This window comes from Zingiber officinale, chromosome 9B, assembly GCF_018446385.1.
Source record: "Zingiber officinale cultivar Zhangliang chromosome 9B, Zo_v1.1, whole genome shotgun sequence".
Lineage (NCBI taxonomy): Eukaryota > Viridiplantae > Streptophyta > Magnoliopsida > Zingiberales > Zingiberaceae > Zingiber > Zingiber officinale.
This window is the reverse complement of record NC_056003.1, coordinates 62,308,289-62,321,599: the sequence shown is the minus strand read 5'-3', so window position 1 is coordinate 62,321,599 and position 13,311 is coordinate 62,308,289. Positions and strand designations below refer to the sequence as shown.

Below are 13,311 nucleotides of genomic sequence, written 5' to 3'. Positions count from 1 at the left end.
AGACTTTATATAAATATATAAGGGAAAGCTTTTAAAAGGAGGTTATATAATTATTAAAATGGTATAAATTTTTCTAAATTCTTAAAAAGAGTGTTAGTATATATTCTATCAATTACCAAACATATTACATGTATGTAGTTTTCACATAAAAAAATATTTTTTTCACTCAAATTAACTAATACTAATAGTTAACTATAAAGTTTAATAAAATACTTATTAGTCATTTGATATTAACTTTCACTCAAAATTGTATAATTCATTTTGATGATTTAAATGTATAACAACAAAAATAATTCAAGAATTTTAGCTTTTAGTGTTATAAAGAAATATTAAAATCTTTTATATGAAAAATGTACAAGTGGAAGTGTTTAAATTTTGTAGCACTAGAATGAATACTTATGCCCATATTAAAACTTTACAAAAGTTACCTCAATATATTGCAGGTTGAGCTATTAAACTTTTACAATTTAGTGTATATAGTTGATTGACTGCCCTAAGCAACTGAGGCGTGCGCTTACGATAAGTAAATACTAATACTAATACTACTACTAATAATAATAATAATTTAACATCGCAATGAATACGGCATCGGCCCTTGCGAGAAGTCTCCCACAGCATCGGAATGAATACGGCATTGGACCTTGCTAAAATGACGGTCAAAGATGGTTTGATGCACATCTACAAACAAACAGGAGGAGTTGAGAGGATTAGCAAGCATCGAGAATTGATAGACACGATGTCCACCCTCTTCTCCTCCGTCTCTCTCGCCGTGCTGTCGTCCAATCCTAGTTTCCTGAAGCCGAGCTCCTCGACAACCAAACTGCAACTCTTCTTCAGCCATCAAGATCACCTATCCTTCAGCTTCCCGCGCATGGTTGTTTCGCCTTCAGCTTCCACTAATCTTACCGTTAGAACTCCTCCTCCTTCTGCCATCGTCTCGTCTTCTGTGCCGGCCTCCATGAGTGCTGCTGGTATTGGTAAGGTTTCATACATATCTCAGAATGGACATATATAGTTTTGTTAATTTCATTAGTACTGTTTTGGTTTAAAATTTATCCGGGGAACAACGAGAGGCATGCAGATGAAGGAAAGATGAAGCAACTCATCTCTGCCATTACCGGACACCTTGCAAGTTTAGGAGATGGACTAGAAGACCTCAGCAGCTCCCCGCGGGATGCTCTGACAATGGTGGATGTAATCGAGCGGCTCGGAATCCAAAGATATTTCCAAGAACAAATCCACAAAATCATACACTTGAGCTACTTGTATGTGCATGTTTACTTTCTATCTCGGCTGGCCTGTTAGTTTCTTCTAATTAAGCAAGGATCATTGATGAGGGCAAAAAATGGCTTGTCAATCGCTGATGTTTAATTTCAGGCGATGGCACGAGCAACTCGGGTTCCATGACGACGCCGATGCTACATTGATGGGATTTCGCTTGCTCAGGCTCTTTGGCTACTATGTCACTGCAGGTTCTATGCTTCAATTTTATTTTTTTGTTTCCTTAAGTCTTGATCACGATGCGTGTGCCTTCTTAATATGAGGCTATTTCCTACGGGGAGAGATCAACAAGAGTCTTTTTGGAAAATGATAGAAATAGTAAATGAATATCTTACCATATTAATTTCATTGTACAGTACATACTAATCCATTTTAGCATTGGTTTGTACCGCTGGCATCATTAAGTTGGCATGTCACTGATGTGGCGGTTTTCTGCTGTGGATAAAGAGTCAAATTGAATATCGGTCAAAATCAGATGGAACACATTAAAAGTCAAATTCTCCCTAGGGAGAACTCGGATCTAATTCATCTAGCCCTATGTGCTTATCCCAAAAAAACTCAAGTTTTATTAAATATCCAATTTAATATCTCAGTCTCAAATCTTGATATCCTGGCTCAGTCTCAGTTGTCATATCCTTAGTCTCAAATCTTGACATTCTGGCTCAACCTCAGCTACCCACATCCCTATGACTTTATCTCAATCTCAGATCCTGACATCCTGACCAGCCTTAGCTATTGACATCATCTATGATTCTGTCTCAATCTCAAATTCCGGCATCAACTAGTTGGCACGGCCTTAGTCGCCTACACTACCCCTGGCTCAATCTCGGGTCCCAATTTCGTCTACTTTCAAGATCACTTTGAAATAACTTAATCTCCTCGTTCCCTCATCCTCATATCTAGTCTACATCACACATTTGCGCGTGGTTTGCTTAAAGCACGTGAAGGGCAGTGCAACCCCCTTATCATTATGATCATTCCTCCGTGAATATTCCAAGACATGTGGCATCGGTTGAATGGAAAGATAGTTATTAGGTTGTTAGAATTGATCTCTTAAATGTTCTCCTACAAACACATGATGCTTCATGAAAGGAATGGCAGCTAACAACTGTCAGATCTGGTTCCTTCGTTGGCTCATACGAGGACAATAGCAATGGAATATGCAGCGTGGAGGTGTTCTCCTGGCAATTATATAGACACTTGCAAAGGTAATGAGAAAGAAATTCCCATTTTTCGAAATCCTAAACTAGGTTCTCTCCTTCTTCTTCATCTTTTCCTTCTCGCATATCACCTCAAGAAAATCCTAACTTGAGCGTCATAGTAGCCCCGGGATCCGTCCCTTAGCCAATCTAACTTTCTCTTCGAGTGTCTCTCAGCTTCTTTCTTCCTCTCCATTGAATGCCTCTAAGGAGAATCATGCGTCAGCTAGTTAATTGACTGATAATTTGGCCATTTACGATATTTGACCGGAATAATTACCATACACATACTCCAAATAGCCTCTAACAAGCAACCTCTTTATTCTTAGCCAAGCACATTCTTTGAACAATGACCAAAATACGTTGCATTATACTAGCTCTACTAAATATGAAGTGAAACATTATTCATCCAAAATAGAAAGCATTGATGATTTTTGCTGTAAAAACATTTTGAAACAATAAGCTTGATTCCTTGAATAATAGATTATCCTGTCTAAAAACTGAAAAAATGGCTTACTGGCAATGGTGACTTATTTGTTGATTGGGAGATGACTTTTTACTCCACAGAGAGGCTTCCTTTCGATCCTGCACATACTAAGACCAGCAAACAAACGTTAGTGCCCTGAAACCAAGGGGGAGTCCCTAGTAAAAGTCCTCCGATTCTCAAGTTGGTACAATTCCAAAAGGGTGAATGAAGAACAGTAGAGAATGTGCTCGCGATAGCAAGCTTCAAATGTTTACAGAACGTACATTGCCAATGGAAATGACCCCCTTTTTATATAGCACCTCTCATAACCTTTGTAATCATGAGGTGACGAAGAATATCAGAGATTATCGGGTAACGAAAAGGGTACAACCTATGCAATAATTATCCGAAGAATTTTCCCTTATTCACATGTGTACCTCCCTTGTCATTTACAGCTTATGCTATTGACAAGATGATTAAGGAATATGTTGTCATATGTGGTTGGTTGATAAGAAACAAAATAATCCCTGAAGAAGGTTCCAGAAGAATATTATCTGAGATATGATTGTTATTCTGACAGGTTATTAGGATTCTCTACTGATGTTATCTGTTGAGTATATTTCGGCCAGCTTATAAGGTCAGTCGTCTTTATTTCTATCCTCACATTAAACTGCTTAGTCATGTGTTGCATGGTGTTAGCTATTCGTTCAGAGAATAATATAATTCCCTGAGCATGTCGGAAGTCGTTTTGAGAAATAATATGTTAACTTGTGCATTCTGGAAATACATCTGATAACCTGTACGTGCAAGAAATCCATTCGGGCAACAATATGAAGCTAAGAGTCTTAGACTTGGTCGGCTTTTTGTCTAGCTAAGCATGTAATGGGTCATCAAGAGAAATGAAACTGTGTTTCGAGAGATTCGATTGGTACTTTGAGTCGATCATCCATATAATAATTCATAAGTAAAGTGAACCTAGGATTCTGACCGGCTCTATAGATAAAGTCATCTTACACTTGTGCATATAAGGGACTGATATGGAGCCATATAAATCCGTCTGGTTCTATTATCAAACGGATACACAAGCATTTCGTGGTGTGGAAACCTATAAGGATGACCGGCGATAGGGTCGAACTGGCATGTGTAGAGAGGCTTGTATAGAGACCTTTCCCTTGAATAGACCTATGGTCGATCAATTACAAGGTGGACCAGACATCCTCTAAACTTGATCAGCTATTGAATGACCGGACGCACCAGCTTTCCAATTCAAGAGTAAATAATTGAACCCCTATATCCGACCGGATTAAGGGTCGGTCAGCCCTATTGCAAACGACTCATAATCCGGTCGGGTTAGCACTGCGAGCCTTAGTGATATGCGAATAATAAAGTCAGTTGGGGAATATTCTCTTCTCTTGACTTTGAACGCTATGTCACCTTGACTTTAACCACCACGACCCTTTGACTTTGACTGTCATGTCATATCCTGGGTCTGCTCGTTACATCCCATATCATTAGCCTCCTTTTTAAGTCTAGTTGGAGAAGGTGTAGCCGATTGATTGGACCCAAGTCCGATTTTCATTCATTCACCCCCTGTTACTATGGTCATCTAGAGATTCATGTTTTCACTTACACCTTGGACACTTAGTGATATTTTTTTTTTCAAAAACTGCCATTAGAGGTTGGCCATCTTGAGGAGAGTATTGAGGATGTTTGAAGAGGTGCTTCTCCAGTGTAATGATTCAGTTGTCATTTTCATCATAAATGTCCATTTATAGGTAAGTGTCACGTTGCTCCACTCCTCATTCTTTGAAATGACTTTTGGCGCATGTTCCTTCGTATGACTCAATGACATCTCTCTCCCAATAAATCATTGATCCTCTGTGTGTCTGCTAATTTGATCGAACAGTTGTAATTAAGTTGTACTCTTTTTCTTAAGAAAACCCTAAGTGAAGTAAAAACCTTTCATTCTGCGCTTTGTCTTCCCTACTCTCTTCCTTCGACGATCTTCCTTTGCAAACTTCTTCTCTTTTTCGCCTTAAGTGATCTAGTAAATTGTTTTTTCTTTGTTTTTTCTTCGCTTTCTCATGGCTCAAAAGTTCTTCACTCCCTAGCTTACTCTTACTAACTCAGATTTTGATAAGTTTGATAGGCTTCCATCCTCTCTAGGTATAAGATCCCAAAAGTTATCGTATTATTATTCCTTCCCCGGGCGCTCGTCCCCATCATCCTCCTGCTAACCACATCACTTTCTTTAAGGACTAGTTAGTAGATGGTCTACATTTCGCCGTCCCTCCGTTCGTGTTGGAGGTGAGTCAGTATTTTAATATCCCTTTACAACAATTTGCACCGAATGCATTCCATGCTATGTGTGACATGTACATGCTATTTCACCTATATGACATTCTTCCAACTCCTCTCAATCTTTATTTGTTCTCTTATCCTAAAAAATCAGAATCGGGAGTCTTCCTTTTTTAATCCCACCCGAAATCAATTTGTTTAGGACATGCCTTCCTCGAACAAGGCATGAAAATCTCACTTCTTCTTCATTGAGATGCCTGAGCTTGCCATTTGGTCTACCGAATGACAGTCTTCCCTTCCTCCTCTTCTTCGTCTCAGAAATTATAAGTGCAACCCGACCTTCATTTCATATTCAACTAAGTTGAGCGACCAATGCTTTAAAATCCACAAGTGGCTACGCGAAGGCCTATTTTACTTGTTTGGTCTAAGCCTGATTCAGACAAAGCTGTCTTGCTCTTTTGGTAAGTCTTGGTAACTTGGTTATTATGTTATCACTAACTAAGGTATTTCTTATTTTATGCAGTAGATGTCGTGTTTAAATCCTTGGTTGCTGACGAGCTTAATGTAGAAGAGGAAGTGCTCCTTGCTTAGGAGCGGGCTTTGTAGCCGAGCGGGCTTCCCAACTGGCTATCCCTTCTAGTGGGGTTTCTGGCAACCGGATGCCTGAATCTAGTGCATCCACTACTTTTGGGGAGCTATCTCCCGATCCTCTCCCAGTGTTGGAGGGATCCCCTTAGAAGGTGGAGGCCATCCCAGAAAGGAGACGCAAATGGTGTACGCTTACTCACACCCAATGGCATGCCACCTCTGTTGAAGTGCCTTCCTTGCCTTTATCTCCCGCCTGGGAAGAGCACGTCCAAGAAGAGACGCATAGACCATCCTCCGAGCAGACTTTGTCCACCCTCCCTCCTGTCAGTCCAATGCTGGAAACTGCTCAAGCACAGGAGGTCACTTCCCTACCTAGTGGCTCTCCAGCTCTAGCTCTTCTTGTGTCTCCTCGTGTGAGGACTCTCTCAATCTCCACTTTTGCCATGCCAAGGAGGCCTTATTTGTTTTCAACCGCCCTTGATTTACCGTCCACCCAACTCACACCCTCTCCATTAACCACTCCCTCCCCCCCCCATTATTGGCCAAATATTTCTAAGAGGCCACTTGACGGAGGCCAAGGAGGTAGCAGGGAACCAGCTGAGTGAGCTTACTCTCACAAAGCTAGCTGATGAGTATTTATACAAAGTGACCAAGGTAATATAATTTTATTTATTGTGTCTCCTTTTGGATATTTCTAACACTGTTTGTTCTCTAGTGATAGGCGACAGAGATGGGTCTAGCATAAAAATTATCATCTCTGCCCAGGAAAATACATCTTTAGAAGTAGCAAGTTTCTAGGAATGCTTCTGTACATGCCCTCGATCGACTGAGCGAGCTAGAGACTCGGCTTCAAGAAGATCAAGGGTTGGCAAAAACTGAGCTCGAGAAATTGCCAAATTAAAACTGCCTTGGAGACTTATGAAGCTAAACTCCGATTAGAAACAACTCACCGAGAGAAAATGAGAGTGGAGCTAGACGAAAAACTGTAGAGGTCGAGCATCTTTCCATTTAACTAAAGGAACTGAAAACTACATATAAGATTGAGCTAGCCACTAAAGAGTCTGAGTTGGCGGCTCAAAATAATGAGTGGGATTCTCTGAGCTTGGACTTAAAAACCGCCCATACTACCTTATCTGATAAAGAGTCTGAATTGGTAGGTCTCTCAGTTGCATTAATAGCTATCCAGGCAGAGTTGGCTGCCTACCAAGCGGGGGAAGAAGATCATTTTGAAACAAGATAGAAAGCTCTCCTTCAATTACCCAATTTCAACGCACCTATCACCAGCTCTATCAATAAAGCCCTTCTTCTCGGAACTGACAGTGCAGTAGAGCAATTAAGGGAGGGAGGATATCTAGCCTCGGAACCTCCCGCTCGCTTCCTTGATCGCAAGAAATTGGTCCAGAATCGCCAGCCCAGCTTATTTCCTAATTTGCTTTGATTTGCCCTTTTTTCATGTTTTTCTTTTAATTAATGTACTAGAACTCGATGTTTGTATCCGTCATATATACAGTTAAGTTTCTGTTGAATTTGTCATCTATCTTTACTCTAATGTTTGGTTGTCTAATAGCTTTTGTTTTTCCCTAATGTGTGTGACAAACTAAGGATAACGTAAATCCATCCGGGCCAAAGTTCAGATGGGTTATAGTGAGGTGAGGATTACTCATAGAAATGCAACAGTTTTAAGAAACCGTTCTACATCAAATTCATTTGAACATTAAGGCTGGACGACTATAACAAATGATGTTTATTTAATTTAATGTGGTAATATTAGAACTGTTTGGGCTTAAATCAGTTCGAGATTATCTTCGCTCAGAGTTAAGACTAGTCTAGAATGACTCCGGCCGACTTTTCGATTATTTTCTTTTTAGACAACTCTTAAAAAACTTAATCGAGCTTAGGACCGACCGGGCTTCCCAAAGGCCTTGCGCAAAAATCATAGTTTGCCTTCGTAAATCCTTCGATGTTTTGAGCTAAGTACCTGTCACATCAGTTACAAACGCGTGCTTCCTATTGGTAACACGTGTGTATTCATATTATAATCAGTGTACATTTTTCCACATACCCCATCATTTCATCTTGCCATCCTAAGGTCTAAAATGTAGCCTGCCTTTTTATTGTTATGATTCGACATCTTTGCTAAAAAAGGCTCAAAAACTGACTTATAAGGGATGTTATATGAAATTCTCGAGATATCTTTCTTGCTCGGCCTCCATACGTTACACGGCCTAGGGCCCATTGATGATGAAGTTGAGGACTTGTCCAGGGTCCTTTATGTGGAGGAGTGGATAATGCTCGGTGCTCGGGTACTAGACCTAGAGCCGGTGCGGTGACCTCCTTCCTTCGGGTGGATTGTGCCTCCTCGACATTAATAAACTCAATGGCTTGTTCAAGTAGATGGTCAAAGTTCCTTGAAAGTCTTCTGATTAAAAGGAGCGAAAGAAGCCATTATAGACCTTGGGAAAAGGCACTCACTAGAATTTCAGTGGTGGCTCCATGGCTAGTTGATTAAATTTATTAATGTAGGCTCTAAGTGTCTCCTTGGACCCATATTTGAGTGAAAAAAGACTTAGGGGATCTTCTGGTAATGACGACTGCTGACAAAATAATAAAGGAAAATCTTACGGAAATCCTTGAAACAGCGAATGGAGTCCATCAGCAATTGCTTGAACCATCTTTGTGCCAAGTTGGCAAGTGTGGTAAGGAACATTCGACACTTTATATTGTCCATATATTGATACAAGAGAGCGACATTCTCAAATTTGAGAAGGTGATTCTCAGGGTCAGTTGACTTTGAGTATTCACCTATTGTCAGGGGTTGAAAATGTTTTGGTAACTCGTCTTCTAACACCACTGAGAGAACGGGATGCTAATCTGTTCGAGAGAGCTACAAGTTATTGGGGCTTTTCCCTTGCGTCCCTCCCCGATAGGTGATTCTCCAAAAGATTCTTGGTGTAGTTCTTCTTGGCCCATATACTCGGGTGGTGTACAGAAGAGCACTTGATGGCGTGAGATTGGTGAGTGAGGCGCAGGAGGTAGATGGATAGGGCCTTCCTCCCGTGCTCCTCTTTCCCTTTGATGTGTTGTTGTCAACGTGATGGGATTAGCTGGAAGATTACCACCACTGGTTGCTTGTTATTATTACTGTAATAGTTTTTGGGCTCGAGCATTAATCAATATTTCCAACTCCTCTTGAGTTAATGTGACGGTGGCGAGACTTCTAGCTTCATTCATCTCTAAGTTTTAAATTCATACGAAGAAATTCCCACAGACAACATCAAATATGATCCTGTCTGAAAATTGAAGAGATGACGCACTAGTAACGATGGATTGGTTGTTGACTGAGACATAACTTTTTACTCCGTAGAGAGGCTTCCTTTCGATCCCTGCGTATAATGAGACGAGAAAAAAAAATGTTAGTGCTTAGAAATAAGGGGGAGTCCCTTGCAAAGGCCCTCCGACGCTCAAGTTTATACAATTCTAGACAGGTGAATAAAGAGTAGTAGAGAACGTGCGTATGATAGTAAGCTTCAGATGTTCAAAAAACATACCTTGCCAACGGAGAGCATCCCTCCTTTATATATCACCTCTCATAATCTCCATAATCATGAGGTGGCAAAGAATGTCAAAAGTTGTCAGGTAACGGAAAGCGTACAACCTGTGCAATAATTGTCCTAGGAATCTTTCCTTATCCACATTTGTACATCCCTTATCATTTACAAGAATATGCTGTCATATGTGGTCGACTGATAAGAAATATAATAATCCCTGAAGAAGGTTCCAGAAGAATATTCTCTAACATATAGTTATTATTCTGATAGGTTATTAGGATTATCTGCTCATGTTGTCTATTGAGTATATCTCGGCCGACCTATAAGGTCGACCGTCTATATGCCTATCCCCACATTAAGCTGCTTGATCATGTGCTGCATGGTGTTAGCCATCCGTTCGGAGAACAATATAATATCCTAGGCATGTTGGAAGTTTGTTTGAGAAACAATATGATAACCTATGCGTTCTGGAAATCCATCTAATAACCTGTGCGTGCTAGAAATCCATCCGAGCAACAATATGAAGTTAAGTGCTTTAGGCTCGGTCGGCCTTTTGTCCGTCCGGTCGTGTAATGGGTCATCCAGAGAAATGAAGCTGTATTATGAGAGGTTCAATTGGTACTTTAAGCCTACCGTTTGTACAATGATTTGTAAGTAAAGTGAATCTGGGATTCTGACTGGCTTTATAGAGAAAGTCATCTTACACTTATGCATATAAGGGATGAGTATGAAGCCATATAAACTCGTTCAGTTCTATTATCGAATGGATATATAGTGCATATCATCGTGTGGAAATCCATAGGAATAACCGGTGATAGGGTTGATCGGTCGTGTGTAGAGAGGCTCGTACAAAGTAAAGAGTTTGACCTTTCCCTTGACTAGACCTATGGTAGATCAATTACGAGGTGGGTTGGATACCCCCAAAAACTCGGTCGACTATTGAATGATCGAATATGCCAGCTTCCCAATTCAAGAGTAAAGCGTTAAACCCCTATGTCCTACTGGCTTAAGGGCCAGTCGCCCCTATTTCGAACGACTCGTAATTTGGTAGGGTTGGCACTGCGAGCCTTAGCATTGGGCGAATAATGAAGTCGATTGGGAAATATTCTTTTTCCTTGACTTTGAACATCACATCACCTTGACTTTAACCACCACACCCCCTTAACTTTAATTGTCACGTCATATCCTGGTCTGCTTGTTACATCTCATATTAATAGATGAGCTTGAGGATACGCAAATAGATGGATCAGTGGAAAGAATGTATTGAAAATGTGTTGTTTGAACTTAATCCCTTATTCTTCTCTTGCTCCTCTTTATTATTGTCCTCAATTGATTACTTGAAAGGGCAAAGTAATTAAGAACACCTAAAAGATGTTCTACATGTGGTAAAAGATGAAATTGCTCGCCCTCAGCGTCTCCGTCGCGCCCAACCCCAAGCCATCATGAGAGAAATAAATCATGACAGGAGCAGACAAGTAATGAATGGGTGACTGAAAGATGTTCTACCTGCTACATATCAAAGAAGTCGGATCCAATCCAAAATCAGAATCTCAATTAGAGATGTAATACTAATTCTCTTTGAAAATAAAAAATGAGGCCAAGATATACTTCAAGATAATCGGTACAGTTTTGGTCACGATTACTCAATTATTTGGCTTTATTGAACCACAAAATAGGAAGTGTGACTCCTTTGTTTAATTCAGTAATTTAATTTCTTCCAAACTCATGGCTCACGTTCCACAGGGATCCTTGACACGTTGAAAGGTCAATTTGGAGATCCCTCCACATTCAAGGTCGACACCCTTGCCAAAGTTTCAAGCATGATCCATTTGTTCAAATGCTCTCAGGTGGGATTCCCTAGTGAATCGACCATCATGGCACAAGTGAAGGAGTTCGCCAGTTTTCAACTTCGTCAAGTCTTTCTAGAAGGAGACCAATCGCTCCTTAAAGCCAACAATCTGGACATGGAGGTACATATACCATCTTCTTCCACTTATTTCTGTTTACTTTCTTGTTTCGTTTTGTTTAAAATGTGCAATTCGGAAATGTTGAAGATAAAATTTGCTTTGGAATACCCGAGGAGATATTTGCTTCCGAGACTGGAGTCGAGAATCGTTATTAACCAGCTATGGCCTGGCTCTGGATGTCTAAATAAGTGCTTACAACTTGCTAAGATCGACTTAGGGATGCTCCAAAAGCTACATCAACAGGAGATCGCGTCGCTCGAGCAGTGAGTACTGAAGTTCCGAAATTTCTCACACTTAGCTGCATCGCGAGACTTGGAAAACAATGCAAACATGCTCTGTTTTGTCGTTAACTTGGTGTGCGTAGATGGTGGAAGGAGCAAGAATGCAGTAAGACAATACCCTTTCGAGGAGGAATTCTGAAGAGCCATTTTTTAGCTAGCACTTCCATTTATGAACCAGAATATTCTGCCTATCGTGCAGCATTTACCAAGTGCTCTGCCTTCATCGTCACAATCGACGACCTAATGGATCTTCCAGGCGTGGATCATCTTGACATACTTAAGTTTAACGAAGCTGTTCAAAGGTACTCACATTCCTTAGCTTGTATATTTTATGTTAACTTAATGAACGTAGATCTCGCATCGTTGATGTGTGAATTCAATCTCCCTAATTTGTGTTTGACATTAAATAGGTGGGATCCTTCTGGATGTGACGACGTACCCAAGTTTAAAGCAATACTTTCGAGTTTCCTAGCCACAGTGGAAGACATGGGCGCCGAAGCAAGCAGAACTCAAGGCCGCGACGTCCTTCCCTATTATAAGAGGGCGGTAAGTGCTTGTAAAGATTTTGCAAGACTTGCATGCGTACTGATTAATCAATAATAACATAAATGGAACCCTCGATCAATTATATAGTGGCAAGAACTCATCGAGGGGTACACAGAGAATGCCCAATGGCGATCGGAGAGCCGCATTCCTAGCATGGAGGAGTACCTAAAGGCATCGTTGCCCAGCATCAGCTCCACCGCCATCGCGCTGAGCTCTCTGCTGATGCTGCCGGAGCCCATCTCCGACGAGGCACTGCGACTGACCGGCCCGGGCTCACGCTTCATGCATCTCACCAACCTCGTCTGCCGCCTCACGAACGACCTCGGCACCTTTGAGTTCGAGGCCAGAAATGGGGAGATTGCCTCGGCGGTGAGCTGCTACATGAAGGAGCAGGGGTGCAGGCAGGAGGAGGCCATGGATGCGTTAGAGGGCATCATTCGGTCCTGCTGGTGCGAGCTGGAGTGGGAGTTGTTCAGGTCAATTCGGGTGCTGCCGGAGTGCTACAGGCGCGGGATGATAAGCATCACCAGGAACTCTGCGTTCGTGTACAAGAGAGGGGACTCCTACTCCCTGGCGGATGATAAGGAGTACGCGATGCTCCTCAGGGATTATTTCTTTAAGCCTATTCACTGAGTGGCCGATTGAGAAAAAGTAGACGTATTCGTGAAGAATCACTAATTAATCGTTTAATCTTGTGTAGACTATCAAAATGTACACACATTTTGTTGTAGATGATACGGAAAATCACTAATTAATCATTTAATCTTGGGTAGATTATCAATATGTACACACATTTTGTTGTAGACGATTATATTAGAAGCCTCCAAGTAAATCTGACCCGGGCCACGTATGAACCGTACCCCGCCCGGGCCCATAATCGAATTAAATAGGCCGGTACCCGATTAAATTAATTGTCAAACCAGCTGTTCAACGTGCTTTTATTTTTTATTTTTTAATTTCTCTATATATATATATATGTTAAAAATTAATTTGTAGTTTCAAAGTGGGATCTTAGAAGTAACCATCCTAACCAACCACACTCCAACTATGAATTTTTTCATATATTAGTTAATTAATTGTTTAATAACTAGTTTCTTTTCTTATTTTATTATTCTTAATAATTAAAAAAATAAGAGG

At 40.8% G+C, this 13,311-nt stretch overlaps 1 protein-coding gene across 2 annotated transcripts; it reads left to right on the top strand.

Annotated features, from left to right (window-relative positions):
* Window positions 1-680: 680 nt before the first annotated feature.
* Window positions 681-12,946, top strand: LOC122025754 (bifunctional levopimaradiene synthase, chloroplastic-like). Of its 2 annotated transcripts, none has more exons than XM_042584627.1 (8): window positions 681-977; window positions 1,082-1,265; window positions 1,378-1,472; window positions 11,124-11,350; window positions 11,435-11,610; window positions 11,712-11,930; window positions 12,039-12,174; window positions 12,262-12,946. In XM_042584627.1, the coding sequence occupies exons 1-8, from the start codon at window positions 737-739 to the stop codon at window positions 12,805-12,807; spliced, it is 1,824 nt and encodes a 607-aa protein (XP_042440561.1). In that variant the 5' UTR covers window positions 681-736; the 3' UTR covers window positions 12,808-12,946. The 2 variants fall into 2 exon arrangements, with proteins under 2 accessions (XP_042440561.1, XP_042440560.1); XM_042584626.1 differs by having other exon boundaries at window positions 1,034-1,265.
* Window positions 12,947-13,311: the final 365 nt, after the last annotated feature.